The sequence below is a fragment of the Stegastes partitus genome, unplaced genomic scaffold, assembly GCF_000690725.1.
Source record: "Stegastes partitus isolate 25-593 unplaced genomic scaffold, Stegastes_partitus-1.0.2 Scaffold1, whole genome shotgun sequence".
NCBI classification, from domain to species: domain Eukaryota; kingdom Metazoa; phylum Chordata; class Actinopteri; family Pomacentridae; genus Stegastes; species Stegastes partitus.
The window spans coordinates 331,402-355,622 of record NW_007577732.1 but is presented as its reverse complement, the minus strand read 5'-3'; the positions used below and the strand labels follow the sequence as shown (position 1 = coordinate 355,622).

General features: G+C 43.9%; 1 protein-coding gene across 6 annotated transcripts in view; it reads left to right on the top strand.

Annotated features, from left to right (window-relative positions):
• fgfr2 (fibroblast growth factor receptor 2) overlaps nucleotides 1–24,215 on the top strand; it is a 41,449-nt gene extending 17,234 nt beyond the window's left edge. For 3 of the 6 annotated variants that reach the window (XM_008298486.1, XM_008298415.1, XM_008298115.1), the window contains 13 exons: nucleotides 1,114–1,237; nucleotides 5,074–5,264; nucleotides 6,385–6,529; nucleotides 8,196–8,395; nucleotides 9,124–9,263; nucleotides 11,442–11,563; nucleotides 12,432–12,542; nucleotides 13,265–13,455; nucleotides 14,168–14,290; nucleotides 16,521–16,591; nucleotides 21,291–21,428; nucleotides 21,987–22,092; nucleotides 23,578–24,215. In XM_008298486.1, the coding sequence (XP_008296708.1) occupies nucleotides 1,114–1,237; nucleotides 5,074–5,264; nucleotides 6,385–6,529; nucleotides 8,196–8,395; nucleotides 9,124–9,263; nucleotides 11,442–11,563; nucleotides 12,432–12,542; nucleotides 13,265–13,455; nucleotides 14,168–14,290; nucleotides 16,521–16,591; nucleotides 21,291–21,428; nucleotides 21,987–22,092; nucleotides 23,578–23,742 (1,827 nt within the window). In that variant the 3' untranslated portion in view covers nucleotides 23,743–24,215. Of the gene's footprint in view, nucleotides 1–1,113; nucleotides 1,238–5,073; nucleotides 5,265–5,520; nucleotides 5,660–6,384; nucleotides 6,530–8,195; nucleotides 8,396–9,123; nucleotides 9,264–11,441; nucleotides 11,564–12,431; nucleotides 12,543–13,264; nucleotides 13,456–14,167; nucleotides 14,291–16,520; nucleotides 16,592–21,290; nucleotides 21,429–21,986; nucleotides 22,093–23,577 lie in introns of all 6 variants that reach the window. The other 3 variants (XM_008298189.1, XM_008298340.1, XM_008298265.1) reach the window with 3 other exon arrangements.
• The last annotated feature ends 6 nt before the right edge of the window (nucleotides 24,216–24,221 follow it).

Here is a 24,221-nt window from a genome sequence, read left to right as displayed (position 1 = left end):
TACATGTCATGGGAAAGTCAAACTAGTGTAGCTGAGTTTTATTTCCTCTTTGAATGAAAAAAGCCTGAAAACAGTTACAACTAATGTGAATTCCTCTCTTGTGACAGAATCTCTGTGGATTATAGTTAAACTGTTTTCCTCCTCTTTGTGCCTCCAAACAAGCTGGTGTTACTGTATATGCTGGAGCCATACTGATAGAGTGGAGCAAGAGTTTAAACAGACAGTTATGAAATTAATTTATGAATAGACCCAGTGATGCTGAACGAGTCCGAGGCTCCTGGTTAATAACTGATGGTGTATGAGGAAACACATCTCCTTGCCAGGAAAGTTTAGGAGCAGATTATGTTGATGTAGCTGCTAATGTCGCTTCCCTTTTGGCTTTCAACGGGCTCATTACAGCTTCGACAAAAAACAGCCACGACGTGACGAAAATGATACAGTCGGGCTGTCACATACACTACGGGCAGTTCATTTCTCTCTTATTGTCAACAAACGTCGGACAAAAGCTGTACCTGAGCCCAGCCCTGTGGCATAATCTCTCCATTGTGTGAAATGTAGGCCTGTACAAGCAGCAGCCACAGTCTGCCTTCAGCCTGCAGACGGAAACGCTATTGTTAGCTCACACCTGTGGATGCCGCACACATGTGAAACTATAATTTCAATAATTGTGAATAACTGCGTACCCTGCAAGGGTGGAGTTTGTTATGTAGGATGACTGACAGAAGAATTAGACAGTAATAGTGAAGAATGAGAGACTCCATTAGGTGTATTTGTCTGTTTATTTTTACTTTTGTAAAAAATTGTATCCAGTTGCATTTTATTTGATTCTGCCTTTGTAGAACTTTGAAAAGAATTAATAATGTCGAAGAAGTTGGGATATTTTTTTCTATTTGGTTGATGTAATCTGCAGAGAAAAAAAGAAACCATTCGGATTTCGGTGGAATCAAGCTGTCATCAGCCTCAGTATTGTTGTCTCTCTCCTCTTTCGCCCTTCCACCCAAATCCCCTTTGCCATTTTCGTTTTTCATCCGTGTCATTCAGCACTAGCTTTTCATGTCTGTTAATGCAAACTTAATGGCTGCATATTCATTGGTGCGTATTTTCTGTCCCCAGGTGCGCAGCCAACACTGGACCTTGATCATGGAGAGTGTGGTGCCGTCGGACAAGGGCAACTACACCTGCTTGGTGGAGAACGAGTTTGGATCCATCAACCACACCTACACCCTGGACGTCGTTGGTACGTACTAAAACACACAACTCAGACTCAGAGTACACCTGTGCGAGGCCTAACACAGGGGTGTGAGTGGAGGGATGGAGGACGGGGAGGCCAGCGGAAGGAGTTCTCACAGTGAGAATAGTGTTCTGCTTGATTGCCCAGGTGCACCGTGGATGCAGGTGGAGGTCAAAGAGTGCTGCCAAGTGCTGTGTGGAAGCTTAAGAAGAATATGTCAACAGTTTTAATGTAGTTTTCATTAATGTGTGTTATAATAGGTTAATTTTGTGAAGTCCTGCTTCATGCATTTGCTCAAATAATGGTAGCGTTTAAACGCTAGTTTCACATGAGGCTGTGTCTGTTTCCATGTAATGTTTGGGATTTTCTTTGTAATTCACGGTCAGCTCCGCCCACCTGAAATCCTGGCAGGCTGAAACAAATGTCTGCAGTGTCTATTTAAAGGATCATATCACCCAAATCACAAAACTACCACTAATATTAAATAAATATTACCTCAGAAAACTGCTAACAGTGAAGCTTGTAAATATAGTTTTCAAATACAATCAGAGACCACCTGTATGACTTACAAAGATCAAGTGTGCAAATGTGTCTTTTTGTGCATTTGTGATTTGGTTTAACTGAGCCCTCGAGGCTGGCTCGGGTATGATGAGGATGATTGTTCAGTGAGGACGCAGAGTGCTGGTCTCAGCACTATCACAGTGAGTTCAGGCCCAACTCAGTCAACCCCTTATTTCTGACCTTTGGAGCGCAGAAAGCAAAGAGTGTTTTTTTGCTCCGTTTGCAGAATCGATGGACAGCAGGGACAACAAGGGGAGTGGGATGAAGATAGTAGATCAATGCGAGCGTGTGTGTGTGTGTGTGTGTGTGTGTGTGTTTATGTGAGAGCATGCACTGACTTTGCTCTTACATTGATGTGGACCCGTTCCCATTTGGCCTCGCTCGAACCACTGTATAAGCAATCGGTACACATCAAAGTTTATCTGACACAGTTATTCTTCTAAAGCCTGATCAATGTAGCACAGATAAACAGGAGAGATATGAAGCTGCAGCAGTGTGAGTCACAGAAGGACAGTTCAGGGCTACTGGTCATCAGTGCATCTCTAGTTTTTGTGTGTGCTTGTAAAATGAATCCAGCACTGGTTCTTGAGGCACCCTATTGTAATTACACACTTACACTGTTTTGATCAGAGTCGCTATGGCAATATAGAGTATTATTTTCATATCAGAAGGAGATTCAATACCTGAGGGTTTAGTGAATGTATAGGTACATGGACACAAACATGAAGGTCCACACATGCTCCCCAACTCCGGCCCCCTGCTCTGCCTCCCTCTGGAGTTAGCTCCAGCTCTCCTTCAGACTGCATATTTCTGTTTTTGTTCTTTTATTGCAGAGCAGTAAACCCCCTCCACGGCTGGCTCTGCAGCCACTGCCCCCCCGCAACCTCTTGCTTCATTTTACTCCATTATAGCGAGGTGAACAGAGGGTAGGAGAGGAGGAGAAAGAGAAAAGCAAGGGGAAACAGAGACAGAAAAGGCTCTTATCAGTCTTTTTCTTTTTTACCCAAATGACCTGCAGGATCAGCTATTAAAACCAAAAGGAGGCAGCCCTGTCTGGTTCAAACTGGCCTCTGGAGAAAGAGGCCACGGTCGGACATCTACAAGCTGACGCACACAGCGAGTGGACAAATGAGGAGCTAAAACAGATCTCGGCTTTTTCAATCAGGACTGTGGCACCCAGCGGTTGCGTGGCACTTTGTGGATAGCCCCATGCCATCCTGTGCCATGCTGCGTCCTTCCTCTGCCTCTATCCCTCCGTGACCCTCGGGTCCCTTGTGTGCCAAGCTGGCAGGTTACCCAGAGTTCACCGGTCTTGCATGGGACACCATGGAATGCCCCTGGTGTGTCTCCTGGCGCTTCTATCTGCCTCTATCCCACCACTGCTGCCATCAAATTACTCCACTAATGACTTAATTGATAAATAGATCCAGTTTTGAAACGGGTCACTACATATTGATCCTATAAAAACATTAAAAAGCAGTGCAGGGTCTTCTCTTTCACATGTTTTAATACATGGAAACCATAACTAGGATCCATTTTTTCTATTTTGTGCTGCAGACAGAGCAGACAACTTATCTTAGTTTTTAAAAATCCTTCTTTTACTATTTTTCTTCTCATCTTCCTTAATGTCTTTCCCTCCTTAAATTCTTGTGTGAGTTCAGGAGGCTGTAAAGAAACTTCTCTCCTCCTGAGCCCACACACATACACATTGTTTTCATCATTTCAGAGGACATTATATTGACTTACGTTCATTTCCTGGAGACTTAGCCTAATCCCAACCGTAACTACTACTTGCCTATCCTTAAACCAAGTCTTCATAAAAAAAATCATAATTATTTACGTTATGGGGACTTCCCAAAAAGGAGACGGATCCCCACAGTGTGACTGAACAGATTTATGTCTTCGCAATATGAGAAATGCAAGTAGACACACACACACACACACACACACACACACACACACACACACACACACACACACACACACCATATTCCTTTTTCTAATTTAAGAAAGAATTGCTCCACAAACTTTTATTGATCTGGGTTTTCTCCATAATGATGATGTGGCCTATTTTCTCACACTATGCACACATTATATTATTTGGTCTGAGTTGTCAGCTATGCAGCTCCAGCTCACATTTGGATCGACTATAATGAAAGACGGAATTAATTTCATGCCAGCGTGTTTGTCTGCATTTTTTGAAACCGTTTCAAAGTTGACTGCTTTTTTCCCTCTTTGGGTTGTTGCTGTAAATAATGTTTGATAGGTCTCACAAAGAGATTCCTGGGTGGAGGACTGAGAGATTTAAGCCCATCAGGAGAGATCGAGCAGGCGACATGTTTCGTGAAAGATAGAAGAAGAAGAAGAAGAAGAGAAAAAAAAAGGGGGGGGGGGCAAATAAAGAGAGACAATAAACAAGACTCGCTCTAGGAATGTGCAGGAAGGAGGAGGGAGATTGGGAGAGAGGAAGGAAGGGTGGGAATCATCTGATCTGACAGATTTCAAAAAAGATGGAGCAGGAAGACGGACAGGCAGACAGACATATGGAAGAAGTCACTGCCTCCTTTTTCCTGCACTCTCCATCTGTTGATCCCCTTTCTCCCCTTCACTCACCCTGCTAGTTCTTTCTCCCTTTTTTAGTCCTCCTCCAAACCTTCATCAAACACTCTCTGACCATCCCCCATGACCCACCCCCAACCTTATATATACACATACACAAATGAATCCACTGCACCTACCTTAAGGCTTTGTTTTGGAAAGACTCTGCAGTGCTCCAGGCTGAGTGATGTCATTTTGTGTGTGTGTGTGTGTGTGTGTGTGTGTGTGTGTGGTGGCAGCGGGTGGTTGCTGTCAGTGTGGGGGTTGATGGGCTCCTCGGTGTGCTTGTGAAGGCCGGGTAGTGTTTGAAAGGGGGCATTGTTCCACAGGTCTCGCTCTGTTTGCATTCGCTGGCCAAATATTTGCTTGTAGAAGAATGCAGATAGCTGGAAATGTGGGGATGCTATGGAGGTGTTTCACTTTCCAAGACTGGCACATAACTTAGCTTACAGGCAACATACACGCCCGATTTTCTGCAAGTCCTTCTCCTCCTCCACCTGAGTTCTTTATTTGTTAGCGATAGGTGCCTCTTTGTTTTGCGTGAAGTCTTTAAAAGCTTTTAAGATAAGAAAGTAGCAGCTCAGGCATGATTGTACCTGAAGTTGAAGTTCTGCTTTAGTAAAAATCAGTCGAATCTGACTGTTTAATTAAAGTTCATGAGACCTGTCCTTCCCTGTCATTAGAGCGATCCCCTCACCGGCCTATCCTCCAGGCTGGTCTCCCGGCCAACACCTCCGTACATGTTGGAGAGGACGCCCGTTTCGTCTGCAAGGTCTACAGCGACGCCCAACCCCACATCCAGTGGCTGAAGCACATCACTCAGAATGGAAGTCGCTACGGTCCTGACGGACACCCCTATGTCAGAGTGTTAAAGGTATGTTCTTTACTTCTTTTTAGATTCATTGCACTCCAACCCTTCCCTCTTTTCCCTCAGTGTTTTGCCAGTGATTGCAGGTTTTCCAGCTCCATTTCAAAAGTCATTTATGATATTTTTCTGTCCCTCTTGAGCTGATAGGTCCTTGGTGGTGATTCCTGCTCCATCCTCTCCTGCAGATCTGTAGTCATGATGTTTGTCACATCACTCATTTGTCTGATGTTCATGTCTAAGCATGTGTATGTGTGGATTGCAGCGTTCAGGCATTAACAGCTCAGACTTGGAGATGCTCACCCTCACCAACGTGACCGAGGAGGATGCTGGAGAATATATCTGTAAAGTCTCCAATTATATAGGCGAAGAAAGCCAGTCGGGCTGGCTGACTGTCATCCCAGGTAACCCTTGAGACCTGACCCACCTACCCTCCCTCCCTACCGGTGTGGTGGTGTGGTTTCCTTGGGCTTCGTCCCTGACCTGCTGTGCTGTGGTGGTCCTCCTGGTGGTCTCTTGGTGGTCCTGGGGTTCACAGACCTTCTCTTCCCTTCAATGTTACACCCTTGTGTTTCAGCTGCTCCCTCCTCTGCTGAGACTGGTGCTGCCACGGAAACACTGGTTGGGCCTGCACACCCAGACGCTGAAATCGTCACAGCTTGCATGTCTCTTTTCCTCTTTTTACACTTGCAAGCTGTGTCAAGACGGTGTGTGGTGTTGCAGTGCTCTCCATGCTCTCTGTGTTTGTTTGTGCATGTATCTAGTTCAATGTGTGTCTTTATTAGCAGGCTCTGTGGGTGATGGAAACCTTTTCAGTTCTCATTTTTTCGTGTATCAGTTCTATTTTCTTGTGTTTTGGTGGCGTATTGGGATCTATCTGTGTATCTTCCTCCTCCTTACCCCTGAAAACATCCTTTCCCCTAGATGGGACCTCAACGATGGATGCCATCCAGCTCCTCTAATTTCTCTCTTGGTGTTGTGGGTCTCATTTTTTTTCTCTGTCTCTCTCTCTCTATCCTCCCCTGTCTTTCTCTGTGGCTTGTCCTCCCCCGTTTCTGCTCTTGTCCTCAACCCTCACTCTCTACCTTTACACTTTCCCCCTTTTCCTCCTCCTCTTCTCCTCTCTCAGACCGCAGGTGTTAACACCACAGATAAGGAGATAGAAGTTCTCTACTTGCCCAATGTAACATTTGAAGATGCTGGGGAGTATACGTGCTTGGCGGGTAATTCTATTGGGATCTCCTATCACACTGCTTGGTTGACGGTGCTTCCAGGTATACACACTCAGATACTTTCCTCTCTTTTCCTTTTTCCTTTCTCATTCTTGTCTATAACGGTTGGATTGTGTCACTCCTGTGACCTCTGTGGAAGGTAAATCCTCCCTGCAGACTCCAGTTCGCACAGCTCAAATATTAGATTACTGCCATGAGCCAGCACGGTCAACATCCAAGACAATGTAATGCAGGAGCAGGGAGCATATATTCTATAATATTGTCTGGATTGGCGAGCTGTTGAGAGCTCAGAGCAGATAATGGTGTTGTTTGCCAGCAACTTATTATAACTCTGAGACAGAACGGGGGCTCCCCGAGCAGCTCGAGTGTCTCTGGACTCCAAAAACTTGGGAGGATTTGTGTTCCCTCAGTTCCACACTTTGGTTCTGAGTCTGCATGTAAAAGAAATCCATTTTAATTTTTTGGCCCTTAAAATTTTCTCCAACCTCCTTCTGGCTCTGATAATTGGCTTCTTTTAGATCCTTATTTCTCCTTGAAATAAAGGTCGAAAGGTAAAGATCAACACTCGCTTCACGTTGGCTTTGACTTTCTCAATTATCGGGGCCACACCTCTCCGCCTTTACACAGTCAATGACTCATGCATGTCAATGTTTGTCCAATTGTGTGTGTCCTCATTTATCAACTCGTTTTGCCCTATTTTTGTCTGTTGCTGTAAGTCTGGCCTGTAATTACGCATACCAAAGAATCAAATGCATAAAACTTAGTGTCAGCATCTGTATAAGTTCATTCGGGGCTAAACGGGCGATCGTTTCTGCTCAAGTTGGAGCCAAAAGTATGTTGGGCATTAACTGATGAGAGTAGCAGACTGTCTGCAGACGCTATCAAACAACCTTAAAGTTGTAACAAGATAATAGTTTTGTTCTGTCTGTAAACAATGCAAATAATAATCACAGGCAAGTCATTTCCTCTGGGAGTAATATGGAATATTTATTGCCCTCGATGAGGTCTATCTGCCCCACTGGCGCCTTTGAGGCTGTGTGTGTGTGTGCTGTGGTTTTTGGACCAGCTGATACGAGGCAGACAGAAGAAAGGTTCCTTCATGTGCCTTCACCTCTAGCTGGCTGATGGGCTGTTTGGTTGGCTGTGCAGCACAAGAGTCTTGTTTGTGGTCTGGAGGGTTATGCATTATGGAACAGTCCGTTTCTATAGCACACGCACACACAGACACACACAAACTCAGCCTATTTCCTTGACAGGAAGTTCAAGCCATATACAAGCATGAAGGATACCGCTCTCCCTTGTTTGCAATCTGAAGTGAAGCGCGTATTGTTCCGTCGTCCGTGGGTGTATGTTTGTGCTTGTGCTCGCGTGTCTCCAACATTAAAACAGAATTCAGACATATGCAGGCCTGCTTGCACTGGCTGACTACAATTTGTTTACACTGTTAAGCCCTGCACAGTCTTGTTATATTAAAAAAAAAAAAAAAAAGTAGGCGTGCTTGTAACCTGGGAAAGCCAATAATGCTGCCTGCCGATAGTGATTACTTTTACGCATGAGTCACCTCCAGAGCATCTGTGTTTGTATTTGTCTGTCTGATGTCCATGTGTTCATCTGGAGAATGTGTGTGTAAGAGTGATAAGTGAGAGTTTTTCTCAAACTTAATTTTTGCCTGACCTCTGTCTCATAGATGTCTCATTATTTTCCTCAGCCCTTGAGAAATCCCCAGGGCCCCTATCCCCAGACTACGTGGAGATTGCAATATACTGCGCCGGCGTCTTCCTCATCGCCTGTATGGTGGGCATTGTGGTGGTGTGTCGCATGAGGAACACTGCAAAGAAGCCCGACTTTGGTGGCCAACCGGCGGTCCACAAACTCAGCAAGCAGATCCCTCTGCGCCGCCAGGTAACAGAAAGTAGATAAAGAGTTCTAAAGGCATCTAACACCCCTCGAGGAGAAAAACACAAACTGCAGAAATACAAATAAAACACACTCTAGATGACATATGATCTGGAATAATGGTAAATAATATTATAAAGGCTGCATGGTTTAACCATTTGTAAAAACAATTCTTTACAAAATAATCAAACATCTTAGTATAGTAAACTCTATATAAAAAAATGTACCTGAAACCTCATTTAAGAAGCGTGCATTTCTGTGCAAGTCGACACGGCTGCCTGAAACTGCAGCCAGTTCTTTTTTTTTCCTGTATGTGAGCCATGGTTTTCCCTCAAGGAAAACCAAAAGGTACATAGAGTGTTGGATTACACTCTCCGGAGAGACTGATTCCTGTATCAAGGTAAGGTAAGGGCGGAGAGAGGAGAGACGAGCCCTGGGGAAAGTGACGAAGCTGAGGAATTAACCACATTTAGCAAAATTACTGTTGTTGCTCACTTCTTAATCATCCCTGAAATCTAATCTCTGGCCTAGAGACAGACATTATCGTGATATTAACGCATTAAGTGTGGAAATTAAAGACGTACTACTCATATTAATGTACTTACCGGCATTGTTATTAATTTCAAAGTAGATCAGTCAGTCACACATACATGCATTTACTCCTCTATTGATGCCTTAGAGCTTTTACTGACCTCTGAAACCAGACTCAGATGATTAGCCATCTCTCTCTCTTCCTGTAGGTGTCGGCAGACTCGAGCTCCTCGATGAACTCTAGTACGCCGCTGGTTCGCATCACAACACGGCGGAGCTCTGCACATGATGAGCCAATTCCTGAGTACGACCTTCCTGAGGATCCACGTTGGGAGTTTTCCAGAGACAGGTGAGAGCTGTTGGGTATTTGATCACCTGATGCTTGTCCGGTGTTCGTCCACTGTCCTATCTGCCAGTATCACCTGCTCAAAAATTGTGAAGGATTTCATCGAGTTTCAGTGACCCGTAAAGATGTTTTGCATTGAAAACAGTAATTATGACCTATTCCTAATTGCTGGTCTTTCCATTTTGCAAAAATGCAAAATACCTCATTATGTAAATCAGATTCAGCTACTGCATAAAGCATAAAACAGCTGAAAATGCTGATCTGATATCTAAAGCCACTTCCATTTGAAAGGGGGTACTCATAATAACACACTCAGGATTCATAGCTTGCATACAGTACATATTTGACAGTATGCACAACAGCTTTTAGCACTACATTGTCTGCCCTTGTCCTCAATCCCTCTACAACTATCTTTAGTTAACAGGGTGCATTTCAGCAGCATCAACATCACAACACAAAGAGCATCCGTCTGATTGTATCTCAGCTTCTAAATGATCAGATAGCTATTGCTGCAGATGAAAAGTGCCGGCAATAATGACAAACTGGTGAATAATGGTTGCGGTGGCTGAGATAAAGACCACTGATTCATCTGTTTGTGCTGTAGTAAAATGACCTGAACTTGGCACCCCGCCCCTTGTCTCATCATTACAACTGCAGCTACGTCACACTCTCACTCATCCGTAGTCTCACACACACACACACACACACACACACACACACATACACACACACCCACACACACACACACGCACATATGCTTATGTTGGTACGGACTGAAGCTGTGCTAATTAGTGGTTAGCACTCGCAGCTTTCATCTGCATGTTTGGTTTGAGTGTTTGCTCAGTTTCACACCAGAGGAATTAGCACCGCTGAGGTTTCAGTTAGTCACAGTTGAAGCGGCCAGTGATAAGCTTTAGGGTCGGTTTAATAGGACGGCAAAGGTTTGAGTATTTTAATACCCAACTGAGGCCTTGGGTTTTGAAAGAAAAGGGAAAATCCCAAACTCTAAACATGAATGTCTGTCTTTTGTTAAAAATGGCTGTAAACGGAGCCTGGATCATAAATTTTGCCATCAGTGAAAAAACATTTCTGATGTAATGCTAGACTGTGCACAACGAATGGCATTCTGGTGAAAAGTTTTGATTTTGATTGATGAACGAATCTAAAGGGGGATGTTTTGTCTAGGCTGAATAAATCTCTGTGTGCCTCTCTGTTTGGGTCTTTAGTCCTTGCCTGTCATCCCAGCGCCTGAGGGATCATGTTGGGCCTGCAGAACGCTGAGGAATGCTAACGTTTGCGGTTTGCGTGGAGGAAAAATAACATAGATTATGTGTGGCTGGATGGACAGAATGGTTGCCATTGAGCATGGCAAGTGTGTGTGGACAGATAGAGGATTGTGTTACTACGACAGGGCGCCGGCCTCGGGCCTTCGGCTTTGCATTGTGCAGTGAGTGTTTACATAGCCAAGACACTGGGCCTTAGGGGTGGGGCCAACACCTGGCCACACACACACACACACGCACATATGCTTATGGCCAATTGGAGAAGGTGTCAGATTGGTGCTTTGGCTCTGATGAATAGTGTGTGAGCAACATATCTTCACTATATCAATCAATGTTCGAACACCAGCTATCGTGACAAGGCTTACAATGAAATAAGACTTAGATTTCCACCTGGTGCTGCAGTCAGGCCCACTTGCCGAGCAACACAAAGCCAGTATTCCATCCTTCACAGGCTAATGTATTGGGGTTAAGGTTAGCTCTGTGTAATGACTTGTAAAGAGTGTATATTGAAACATGCCAAGACAGGGTAAACAGTTTAGAAATGAGTGCCTCTCCCTGGCTTTATCAGGTGATTATCGTTGCCATGTCTGCCTTCCTACCTACTGCCCTGGCACAGGCTGCAGTCACCGCGCCAATAAAGCACTCACACAGACACAATCTGATTGAAACAGAGAGAGCGATGTAGTAAAAAAACACAGATAGAGTGAGGTTGAGAAACTGGCTTGGTGCCTGGTTTCATTAACTCCCTCGCTCTCACACTCTATCTAACCTCTTTATTCCTGTGCTGGGGGTGAATCGATGCAGCAGTCAGATCAGGTTGAGGTGTTTTAGTTTGTGTTTAAACCACTAATCAGCTTTTTGCCTGCTTTTCGTGTTTCCCATTCTGTGTTTGCTGTAGGTTGACCCTGGGCAAACCCCTGGGCGAAGGCTGCTTCGGCCAAGTTGTAATGGCAGAGGCCTTAGGCATCGATAAAGACAAACCCAAGGAGGCCGTAACTGTTGCAGTAAAGATGCTGAAAGGTAAGCAAGTCTCCTGCTGCTGCACAACCACAGTGAGGTTGCATTGTCAAATGTCTGACTTGCGCTTAAAATCAGACCGCTGGGATGAGATGTACACTGCTTCATTGTGTCTTCTGGGCAAGCTGAGAACATTTTAAAGGTGATTTATGCTCCAGTGAGGGTTCAGCAAAGGTGCAAGGTGGAGCCTGGGGCTGTCATTATTTGTTATTGGTGGTTGCTGAGTGACGGCTAGAGGGAGGCAGGTTGGGTAGGTAAGGGTTAGGGGCGGTCACATACCTGACCCCAGAGCAGCAGCTGGCTAGAGCTCAGTCAGCACCCACACAAAGAGGCAAGTCACACTAGCAGCACTGCTGTGATTAATGAAAGCGGCAGGAGGGGGGGCACTGTGTTGGTTTGGGGTTGCGGGGTACGGTTAGATCAGGTACGGCAGCAGGCTTTTGGAGCTACCTTGACAATAGAAATCTACTCTTTAGAATGACTTCAGATACGGTAATGGTGCGGAGGAATGCAGGCAATGCCATTCTGGCTCTCTGGATACCTCTGTAGGCTCAATCAGTTCCATGACAAAAGGAGCCTGTGCAGAAGATAATGAATCCTGATTGAACGTCTTTAATTCCTTCTCCTCCCTCCCTCTGGCACTGAAAGGATGCCTCTGTAGTCTGTGTGAGGATCTTCCCTCGCTGCTGTAACTTTAGCCTGCATTGACTGTCAGCCGCACTTATTCAGAAGTACCTACAAAACAAGGTGTTGTCTGACAGGGCGGCCCTTTAGTCCTGAGTCACAGGGTTAAAGGGAAGACAGGACTGGGGTGTGTTTGTTTTGCTGACCTTTTCCTGACAACGAACAATCCGACTTCTTCTGCTGTTAGATGACGCCACAGAGAAAGACCTGTCTGACCTGGTGTCAGAGATGGAAATGATGAAGATGATCGGCAAACACAAGAACATCATTAACCTCTTGGGAGCCTGTACACAAGACGGTGAGTTGATAGTGTCAACTTATGAAGGGAATCAGAACACTTTCTTTTTTTCTTTTCTGAAAAGCAGTACACCCTGAGGATTGTAGCAGTTGTAGGTTTAGTATTCAGCATCAGATGGTGCTTTTAGGATTCTCTAGAGGAACCTTGATCCACCTTATTTGCTTTATGTATAATGCTGTACTAAAGGTTGCTGCGTGTTTCAACAAACTCATAAAATGTGTCATCAGACCACATCGGAGAGACAGTATAAGACAAGACGTTCTGCTTTTTTGGAAGTAACTTGAAGCCATTTGAATGTCACATGGAAAGGTTGGATTTTAATTAGATGTGAAGAGTTGAGCATTCTAAGAGAGTCTCTTTTAGCCTCAAAGGCAAAGATCAGAGATCAGAGAAACCATGATTGTGTAAAAAAAAAAAAAGAAAGAAAGAATATGCATTCCACTTGTGATTATGCCTTTTTTTCACACCTAAGCACACCCTGTCCAGGACAAAGCAGGGAAAAAGGCTTTTGACAATTTGGATGGTGTTCTTCATCCAACCTTTCTCAAATGTGTTTCAACAGTAATTTTCTCGTAGCAAGCAGCAATTTATTTTTTATATTCAGTTTGACTGTATTCCATGAAAAAAAAAAAATCACTTTTTAAAATTTTGTTGAGTGTTACTTCCTGCCAAAGAGAATCATTTATGACTAAGCACTGATTTTGATCTTGTCTCCTGTGCAGGTCCCCTCTATGTGATAGTAGAGTACGCCTCCAAAGGCAACCTTCGGGAGTACCTCAGAGCCCGCCGGCCACCCGGCATGGAATACTCCTATGACATCGCCCGTGTCTCAGATGAACAGCTCACTTTTAAAGATCTGGTCTCTTGCACTTATCAGGTGGCACGGGGCATGGAGTACCTAGCATCACAGAAGGTAAGAAGAGGACAAACACAAACACATACAAAATGTCCCGTTCTCACATCAACCTCCCACACGCTGGCTGCCGAGACGGGCCTGTGTGCCAGTACACAGACAGAGTTTGATGTATCCAGAAGGGTTTTACGTAGGCAGCTTGTTTGTGCGTCACTGTGGGAATATTGTCTCCTAAAAACACTACTCTGACCCCCAGCCCAATCCCTGCATTGTCTCTCTATCCACGACAAAAGCCCCTCTGTGTAGAAGAATTGTGAAGTTTTCACAATGGGGGTACAGCCATGTTGGCCGAATGCAGCCTCACGCTCCCTCTCACTGTTGGAATGTGACAGAGCTCACTGTCTCGCACGCACGCACACACACACACACACACACACCATAGAGCACATATGTACGTACATGCTAGCACATGCATGCTGATGCACGGACACGACTCCGACCATGTATGTTGCAAAGTATGCAAGGAATCTTTACTTATTCAGGCATGTTGGTGTTGGTGTAGTCAGTGTGGCGTCATGTAATCCAGCAGACTGCTACCTCTGCGCAGGAGATTTCTGGATGATTACAAGCACCGCAAAGTTTTTACCACCATTCCAAATGAAGTGTACACCGGTGTCAGAGTTGATTTGTTTATGAAATGAGGTAACCATCTTATTCTTCTCTTCCCTTTCCACCTCCCCTCCTCCCTTATTTCTCACTCTCTCCATCCCAGTGTATACACAGAGACCTGGCAGCCAGGAACGTCCTGGTCACAGAGAGCAACGTCATGAAGATTGCAGACTTTGGCCTGGCCAGGGACGTCCACAACATCGACTACTATAAAAAGACGACCAATGTAAGTCATTTGCACGCTGAGCATGCGCATTTAGGTTCAGTATGAGATTAGTCCACCCCTCTCTCTCTTTTCTCCAATTCCCTCCCTTCCCTCATCGTTCTGTTCCACTGTTTTCCTCTGCTGGTGTCTTGGCAGAAGCTGCAGGTTCCCAGGCAGCCTGTGAATGTAGTGCTTCTGGAGACTCTGCCTTGTTTACCCCTCAGTCTCTTGTTCTTTTGGTTTCATCGACACTTATAGAATTAGCCAAAAGAGAGACGGAGTGAGAGGGAGAGCAGAGCGGCTTAAACACAATTGACATCTCCATAGTGGCCCAGTGGTGTCTTTCTTTCCCACCGCAGAGCAGCATTGCCTGCACATCCTAATTTAATATGCGTGATTGCCTTTTCATCACATGCACAATCATGCTGAGAACTTGCTGACAACAAGAATAACAATATTTGATGCTGTTGATGGTAATGATGATTAGGACAATAACAGCAGTGACTGTGATAATTGTTTACATTAAGCCAGAGCAGACAGAGTCATGCTTTTAGTGCTAGACTGTTTTATTTCTGTAATTTCTGTATACTTCATGAAAAATTCTGCTTAAGTAAAAGTACTTATATATTAGCAGCAAAATGTGGTTAGAGTGTATAAGTAAAACTACTGATTTAGTGTCTTTGACTGATGTTTTATGATACATGGCATCATTTGATTATTAATACAGTGTGTCTGCACCGTGTTGCTGTTGAAGCTGCTGCTGGTGGAGCTGGTTTGAACTACTTTATATTAGAGTTGATCAATTCATTAATTTCAAATCAAAATTGCATTTTTAAAACAATGGAATTATCAAATCACAAAGGATGCAGTGTAGGATATATATATGACCCAGTGTTTATTTTTTGTTAGCATTACTTTTTTACTCTAATTGCAGGATGTGCAATACTTAGTTATATAAGCTATTGAAACTGCTCCAGAGCCATGAATGACTGACCTCTTTTGGAGATAACGGCTCTTTTATTTTGTTGTTGTAATTATTTTTTTGTTAATATCACTTTATTTAACTTAACACTGTCCTCTGGTCATTCTCATGTTAGAATATACAGCAATTAATATTTGGATGGTGTTTCATGTGGTAATGCTCCGTCACATGTTTTAAATCCCTTACACAAAAAATATTGAGCTGAAGCTTTAAAAAGTAACATTGTAAATTGGAAAGTCTCTTAGAAAAATTGCATTTAGATATTATCCCTAAATAAATAGTCCATACTTGATGCACAGTTTTATATGTAAGGACAACAGATAAAAAAAAAAAGGAAAAATTCTGAGGCAAAACTCCATTGTTAGTTTTTTAAACTTTTTCTCTACTGTTTGTATTTTTTGTGAGGTGTTGGATCATTTGAACATTTATTGAAATGAAATAACAGGAGAAGTTTAGAAGAAAAAAGAAAGGTATTTAGTGAAGCTGTTAACAATTCACAGACATTGAAATGTGACATTAGACATCAGAAACTAAAAAGATTAAACCCAGTGGTTTAATTTTTAACAATCTGTTGCATTTTAAGACCTTCTTACAATATTCATTGCTTAAAATTGTCACCTTCAATTAACAAAACCTGTCAAATAGTGCAGTAGTAAGTAGGACATTTCCCTCTCAAAATATAAATACTTCGGCAATGTAAAAATACTTTAAAAGTGCACTTAAGTGAGTGTACTTAGTTACTTTCCACTAGTCTCATAGAAATCTAGTCTTTATATAATGAATGAAAACCTACAAGTATTATTTTATGTATCATGAAATAACTTGTCTCCATCAGCTGCTAAGGGAAATGTTCTTTAAGGACTTACGGAGGTGAACATCTCCATTTAATAATTCAGTGTCTGATGAGATTATTCCTGCCATTAAGCTACCACACAGATATCGACTGGGGTTGTCTTGTCAGCTGTGCTTAGCTTCCTGGTCAGTGTTTTAATGGTATGTGAGAGATAAACTCTCTCCTTTTTCTGTGACCCTGTTTATCAGCTCTATTGCTTTAACAATGTAAATGTTCCTCTGGGAAATCCTCCTCCTAGACACTCGGTCCTCAAGTGCCTTATTCCCCAGACTGCTTTCACATATCAGCTTTTCTAGGAAGTAATGAGATCTTACAGCAGCCAATGATTTCAAACATGCTGATGAAGCCAGAAAATGTTGCGTTCGGGTTGGTTTATGTGTAGATTTTCATTTGACCTCTCACCTGTGCGTCCTCAGGGTCGTCTCCCGGTGAAATGGATGGCTCCAGAGGCACTCTTCGACCGGGTCTACACACACCAGAGTGATGTGTAAGTATGCAGCTAAGTGTTTCTGTGATCTGACCCATGAATAAATAATACAAAAATCCATATTACACACAACCAGTAGTCAAATACACCAAGTAAAATGTGTTGTCAGTGATATTTCCTGCAACCTGAAGTCAGAGTCAAAGGCTTGTTTTTCACAAATGTAGAAACAGGGGGTAGGTGTTTTGGTGCAGTGTTGGTGAGCGTTAGGTGGGGGTTGAGTGGCTATAGGGGGCCAGTGCTGGTCGGTCTGTGGCAAAAGTGAGGATTTCACGCTAGACTTGGAGCCAATGCCGTGTTACTAATCTGACCAGCTTCAAAGGGCCTGGAAGGAGCTTGGAGCCCACCAGCACCTCCTACCCCCCTCCGATTCCCCCCTGTCCGGCTCGGCTCGGAAGTCCCCCACCACCACCTCCCCACTCCTTTTCGGGCCTCCACACATGTCTGAAGGCAACAATTGGTGCAGCCCTCCAGCGCAGGCGTCATCCTTCCCTGCAGCCACCCTCTTTTAACCCCCTGTCATCCACCACCTCCTTTGCTTTCCTCATTCATCAGCGCTGCTTCAAACATGTGGCTCATTGTTTTTTTGGAGCACTTCCATGATCAAAATAAACCCAACCCCTCTACACCCCCCTCACCCCAGCATTCTTATTTTCATTCATCTGCTATGTGAATTGCTGATTCGTCTGTCTTTCTCTCTCTCATGCTTTCGTTTTAAGATCAAGAGTACTCATTCTAAAAACAGAACAAAGGGAGAGCGTCCCACTCTTTTTGGTGTTTGAGCCTCATGTGTTCTGACAGCGTTGTTTGAAGTTTCTGCTCCAGACATGGGCGGCAGAATGTGTATGTGGCAATTAGATAAATGCGTTGCATGCTGACCCCTGGGAAAGCAGCTTTTGTAAGAGTCATACACCAGTAGCACACTGAACATAGTGCTCATCCAGATAAGCGCTTGGATAGTGGTTCACTTTTCTGTCCAGGCCTTTGTGTACCTGTTTGTGCGCATAAATAATATGTGTACACACACATGATGCCCTTCATGTTCCATAGCGCAGCACTAATCAATAACCTGGGGGAGTACCGGGTGGTGAATTGGGGGTTGTGCAGGTACCACTGTAGTCCTCTCGATCAGCTCGCTGCTAATTACGATACATCACTCACTTTTAGTAATTGGCTTTTTCGTGTAGAGGGGGAAAAGGAAGAGAGGTGGAGGTGGAGTGGGGTTTGTGCTTAGACATCACCAGAGGCAGAGGCGATCTATACATGACATCAGATTAAATGAATACATGAATTCCAATGAAACTGGCCCAGTGATAAATGGGCCCTGGGGGCTCAGCTCAGGGTGGTGTAGGTAAGAGGAAAGAGTTGTAGCTCAAGACCAGAGAGGTGGTTTCATAGCAAGGTTGGGGCTCTGGCTCTTATACCAGAGCCAAGCTTCATATTGTTTTTTTCAGATTTGCTTCTTTATGGACATGTATTGGCTAGTTTTGACGTTTATATTCATGCTGCTTTCAGCCGATCATCATAAGCGTTAGCAGCAAAGAACATACACCCTAGCTACGTGAGATATGAATGTAACAGGATTCGAATGACTTCAAAATATGAATCTTGTAAGTTTTTACCTTGTTAGCATGTGTATGTGGTGTTTTTTATCTTCTGGAAGACATTTCACCCATCAGTGACTGTCTCAAAAACATGGATTTAGACTTCCAGGGTTTCATATGTAACAGAATTAAGGAGCTAATCCGGTTGACGTGCAGGGTGGGGCTTTCTGTATCCATATTAAGATTATAATTGTTATTTAGAACTGGTTTCCAGTTTGAACATGTATGCATCTAATTGTTGGAGAGCGCAGAGTGGTTTGACAGTGTTACAGGTGAGCTAGTGTGCTCGAGCTGCAGCAAATGTGAGCGGGGAGAGAAGCAGGGACTTCATACAGCTGCACACGCTAGAGGAAGCAACAATGTAAAATTAGATCTAAGCTATTTGAAGGAAGGAAGGGATTGTTTACAGGCAAAAAATTTAAAAAATGTAACTTTGATGCACAGGGATGATATTTTAGGGGGTTTAACCCTTTAAGCCTGAGAGGCCCCCAAAGAAATAGTGTGAAACAATGCACTTATCATCGAAGAATATAGTGATGCTGCACATCAAATTAAACAGCAGAACCTGGGCTACAAGAATATATAAGCCATTTCTACATGCCTCAAACACCAACTAAATGAATTATCAAATATGGAACTCGATATAGTGCCACCAAGTCAACCCACTCGCCACATTTCTGCCTCCAGCAATTTGGTACATTATGCAAAACGCACAGACAGCCCCTCAAACAGAAGCACACAATTCACAGATTACAAATGTCCATCAAAGCTCTCTAAAACCAAAGCATCGGCGAGAAATAACCCAAAGAACAGCAAAAATTGAAACCGCTTCATCAAACTATAGTTGTAAGATTTCTCTTACCTTAGCTGTTTTTCCATGAAAACTTTATTTTATCTGTAAATCCACACCGGAATCAGTTAGTGCTACTTCCTGTGTCACACGAAAATCACTCCGGCTCGTCTACAAGATGGCATTCTGCTGATTCTGATTGGCTAAAAGTGCTGTCAATCTCATTTTGGTGGCTATCGCTATATTCTATTGGCTCTAACGATTAGAAGGAGGGGTCAATCACCGAAATCGACCATTCCATGATGGAGATACAGCCCTGCGTCACCACCAAAGCTTCACAGCCGTCTGGTCGCCATTGCGCACAGGCCGCGCAACGCAGACAGTAGTCTGGTTGGATTTTTAAAAAAAACAACAAACTGCTGTATTTGGATGTACTGAACACCGTTAGTGATATACAAGTGAAATATATAGTTTGTACATAAGAACATTCAGATGGTCACAAGTGTGCCAAAATGTGCCAAAGTGTGTAAAAATGTCACCTTGCCTGAACAGTCTGGACTAAAAACTTCTGCTTCACATTATCAGAGTCAACCTTTGCAGAGAGAATTTTCACATATAGTGCTATGATTTCGGAGAGGTTTAGAGCTGCGGCTGGATCATTCCAAAGAGACAATTATCCTGAATCTGCTTTTTTTTTTTTTTAGGCGGAACTGAAATTTTTTAATTTGTGTGTGCCATCTACATTTACTTTTAACCAGTAACATATATATTGATGTTTACACATCTGAACAATTCTTACAAGTGTTCCTTTTATTATGACACAAGAATTGTTCAAATAGACCTTGTGGTTGCAGAGATAAACTGTGTTTTATTATCGGTATGTAAGTTTCGAGCAAAGGCCTGAAAAATAGTATAGGGCTTAAAGGGTTATTAAATGACCAGAGCAGGACTTTAATAGTTATTTAACCCTCACATACTGTTCAGGTCAAATTTGACCCATTTTCACATTTGACAGCAGTAAAAATTCCCTAATTCTTATTCTTTTAGCCTGAAATTTGAGGACTTTTCCTAAAAGTACCCCAAAACCACAAATTTTTTATACTTTTGTACAGGTGCCACAAATTTTTGTACACTGAAGCTGTTTCGGGTTAAATTTGACCTGCATTCATTAAAATGGATTTTAGATCTACCAGTATGGGTCAAATCAAGGAAATTGGTCGTTTTAGGGAATCTTGATACTTTGAAACTGTACAGAGAATTTGGTATAGACACTTACTATGCGGGAATTCTTGACAGGAATTCATAAAATATGAATAGTATGTAAGGGTTAAAGGTTGATTTATTTCAGTATACTTCCTGCATCTAGTTGGTAGAGTAAGGACCCTAGTTGGAAAGACTACCAGGTCAGGTAAAGTGACCCTGATTATGTTGGTGTGTGTGTTTATTTGGTAAGTCATGGCTGGTTGCAGGTGGACATGAACTCGTACAGCCCAACAAGTTGACAAGCGCTGAGCGATGGTTACAAAGTGACACAGAAAGGATAGATGAGTGTGTCACCAAGAGCCGAGATACAACCCTGTGATAGAGGAGAGACCAAACCTGGCTGGCTGGTTGTGTAAACAGATGGAAGTACTGATAAATGCCCAAACTGCCTCTCAATGCATTTTTGCCTGGTTAGAACACTGACATGGCCTGTAGCATGCTGAAAGCCTACACACACATTGTGTTTCTAAATGTGCCTTTGTGTGGATGTGAATCAAGCTCGCTGTCACCGCAAGAAGGAAGTGATTGCTAATATAAACATGAAAGTGATAAAAATCCGCAGTGCAGAATGATATTTAGCAACTGGACACTGCAAGGAGGAAGTAATTAATAATTAATAGTCAGCAGCCTTCTCTGGATGTCTTTTGTCTTTTCCTTCTCTTTTGTCTGCTGTGGGTGGTCCAGTGTTTGTTTTGGTGTGGTGTAACTGGACAATGCCAGTCTGTGTGACCAGCCAGCCCGCGCACAAAAGCCATCATTGAGATCAGGGCCAGAGTTGCACTGGCAGCGGGTTCGCACCACAAGTCACTGGGACAACAGAAAGAGGGCATTGACACCACTGCTGTCACACTGTTGTAATTTTCTCTAACCCTTCGCCAAGTGACTCGATGTAAGGAACGTGTAAGATGAAGCAAAGTCGCACACATGAGGCCTGATGTTATTTGTATTAGACTGGAAGCTCCTGAGCGTGACTTAACATTAAATCCTCCTGTTGTGTCCTTGATCATCATGGTTTTAACAACAATGTCCGTTTCTGTCTCACCAGCTGGTCATTTGGGGTGCTGATGTGGGAGATCTTCACCTTAGGGGGCTCACCCTACCCCGGCATTCCTGTCGAAGAGCTCTTCAAGTTGCTCAAAGAGGGCCATCGCATGGACAAGCCCGGCAACTGCACCAACGAGCTGTGAGTTTGGCTTTTGTTTTTCTGCAAAACTGGCATCTTCTCCAACCACACATCCAAGCAAACATTAGATGTCACACGTCAGCCCAGTCTCCATCAGATCCATGACTCCGAGCCTCTGTGTTCACTCTGTCTGGCCTCTGCACAGCTGTGACTGTCTGCTATCAGTGTCCTCATTCACAATAATACCTCTGCAGTCAGCGGGACAATGGCACAGCTCTGCTACAGTGCCACACTGAGAGGGCCGATGATGGAAAAAAAAAAAAAAATAGAGTCAGACACAAACGCAGTGCATGACATCCATTATAGTGTTCAAAAAAATCCAAAGTGCTGAGAGGCATGTTTGTGATCAGCAGCAGGCCATCAGAAAGTATGAAAATGAGATGGTGTCAGAGAACGCCTGCTGTTTTGAGTTATTCTTTGATATGGAAACACCTGAGTCCAGAGGCATAAAGCATTTCAGCTGGTAAATTATGAAACTTGAAGACGAGGTTGATGAGTTTGGACACTCTTCACCCGGTTTCCACTCGAGTACACTGCTTACAATTTTCTCCTCCTCAGGTACATGATGATGAAAGACTGCTGGCACGCCATCTCATCCCAGAGACCCACCTTCAAGCAGCTAGTAGAGGATCTGGATCGCATCCTCACCCTGAGCACCAACGAGGTGAGTGCAGCTTGTGTCACTCCCCACTACATTTCTTCACACACATTCTTAGTCATTAGAGTTCTTGCATTCAGGGTGGTCAGAATTCACGCTGCACAAACTTTCCTGGCAAACAGGACTCCAGCATTTCATAACAATAAAACAGAATAACGTGATATATATATATGTTTCCCAATCCAAACTAAATTACGCTCCTGCCAGTGCATTCGGGGTTCAGCAGAGAAAGAGGTTTTGGAGTCTTAGCCGCCACGTTGCTGAGACAAGGCCTGAATGGTGACCGAAAAAACGGCCGGATGATTTGATCCAGGCCCAATTTAGCCGCTACGGCCTAGTGGAGTTGCCCAATCATCACATCCATGCCTCAGCCCCTGTAATGGCCTGCCTTTCTTTCCATTCCCCCTCCTGTCTTGTGTGATATCCGCGTGCCGACCTGAAAAGAGGCCGCCGATGGAAAGCTGTCAAGACTCGTCTGCTCTGGAGCTGAAACTTCATGAATTTATGCCAAAAAAGCACAACTTTTGAGTTTGAACTTTTAAAATGTAATAAAGCGCCTTTTTCTTGCCCTTTTTTTTCCTCCCCCCTCCTTTCCCTCTACCTCAAACCGCTGGCAGATGTGGAGATCTTTAGTAATACGAGCCTTTTCGTGTTGAGCTGGGAAAATGGAAGCCAGTGCTCATTTTCTGCAAAACCCCAAGAACTCTTCCTCCTCACAACTAGTCCCAATAACAGCCATGAAAGACAAGGAGAAGGGGAAGAAAAAAAAAAAGGGCGCCTGAGTCGACACGAAAACAACTTCACACACTGGACTCAAAAATTAATGACAGAATTTCTTGAGGTTTTCATCTTCTTTCATCTTAATGGTTTTTTTTTCTTCTTTTTTTGGGGGGGGGGGGTTTGGCTGTTTTCTGCCAGCTTCTTAATTTTTTTCCAACATAGTGTTTATGTCTGTGTGAGACACCAGATCTGTTTGAACTGAAGTGAGTCTGATGTGAAAGGATGCTATAAAGGCCAGGGTGACACATCTCTGTCCGAGTTCGCTCATCTAAATGTGTCCTCTTTTCCCTCAAATCCGGCTGAACTCAAACCGCTCTACAGTGCAGTCAAACTGCAACCAGGCCCACCCCGCTATCTTCAAGCTCTGCAGGAATCAGCCAGCAGTCCAACATTCATTTTATTACCTATTTTTCCAAGAAATATTTTCACACAGTATCCAGTTTAAGATTATTTTTTCAGTTCCATTTCATAAATCCTCCCAGGGTGATTTGGTATGGTTTAGATGAATATCATAATAAAGGTGATACTCTTCTCCTCCACCTCTCTCATCCCCTCTGGAAACTCCCTGTTCACATTGACTGGGTTTTTAGTACTAAATTTATGTTCCTCTGTTTGTTTGAGGTCTTTCGCTTCTCGCTTCCTGGAAGTGTCCTTCCCTTTGTCTGTGTGTAAATTATCTCACCCGGCTCGCTCTTTCCTCCGTGTCTACAGGAGTATCTGGACCTGTGCGCCCCAACAGAGCAGTATTCCCCCAGCTTCCCCGACACTCGGAGCTCCTGCTCCTCCGGTGACGACTCCGTGTTTTCCCACGATCCCTTACCGGATGAGCCTTGCCTCCCCAAGTACCAGCACATCAATGGAAATGTCAAGACATGAGCCCTCACCCAAACTCTCTGCCCCAGTTTGACCCACCCCAGTCTTACCCCTCAACACACAGCACCGACATCCTCCTCCTCAGTGTCCTCCCAACCTCCTGCCCCCCCCATCACCCTCTGTGGCTCCTGGTGGACTAATGGACCCAGATGGTTCTGGGCTGGTGGCAGCGCTGCTGTCACACTCTCATACTGCCATGCACTCACACTACATACACAACACGCTCACACGAGGTCTTAAGGGAGAAGACAGGGACCCCGCAGACACTATTTTGTACTGACTGAATGAACTGCCACTCCTTGGGGATCCTCCTCCTCCTCTTCCTATCTCATATAAACACAGATTTTTTTTTCATTTTGGTTCTCATGTTTGTACCCAGAAATTTTTTTTTTTTTTTTTTTTTTGCAATCAGCGACGTTGCTTGTGTGGTGATCCAATTCCAGTGGCTGGCATTCCAAGACTGTTATCTGCTCCTGGAGGAA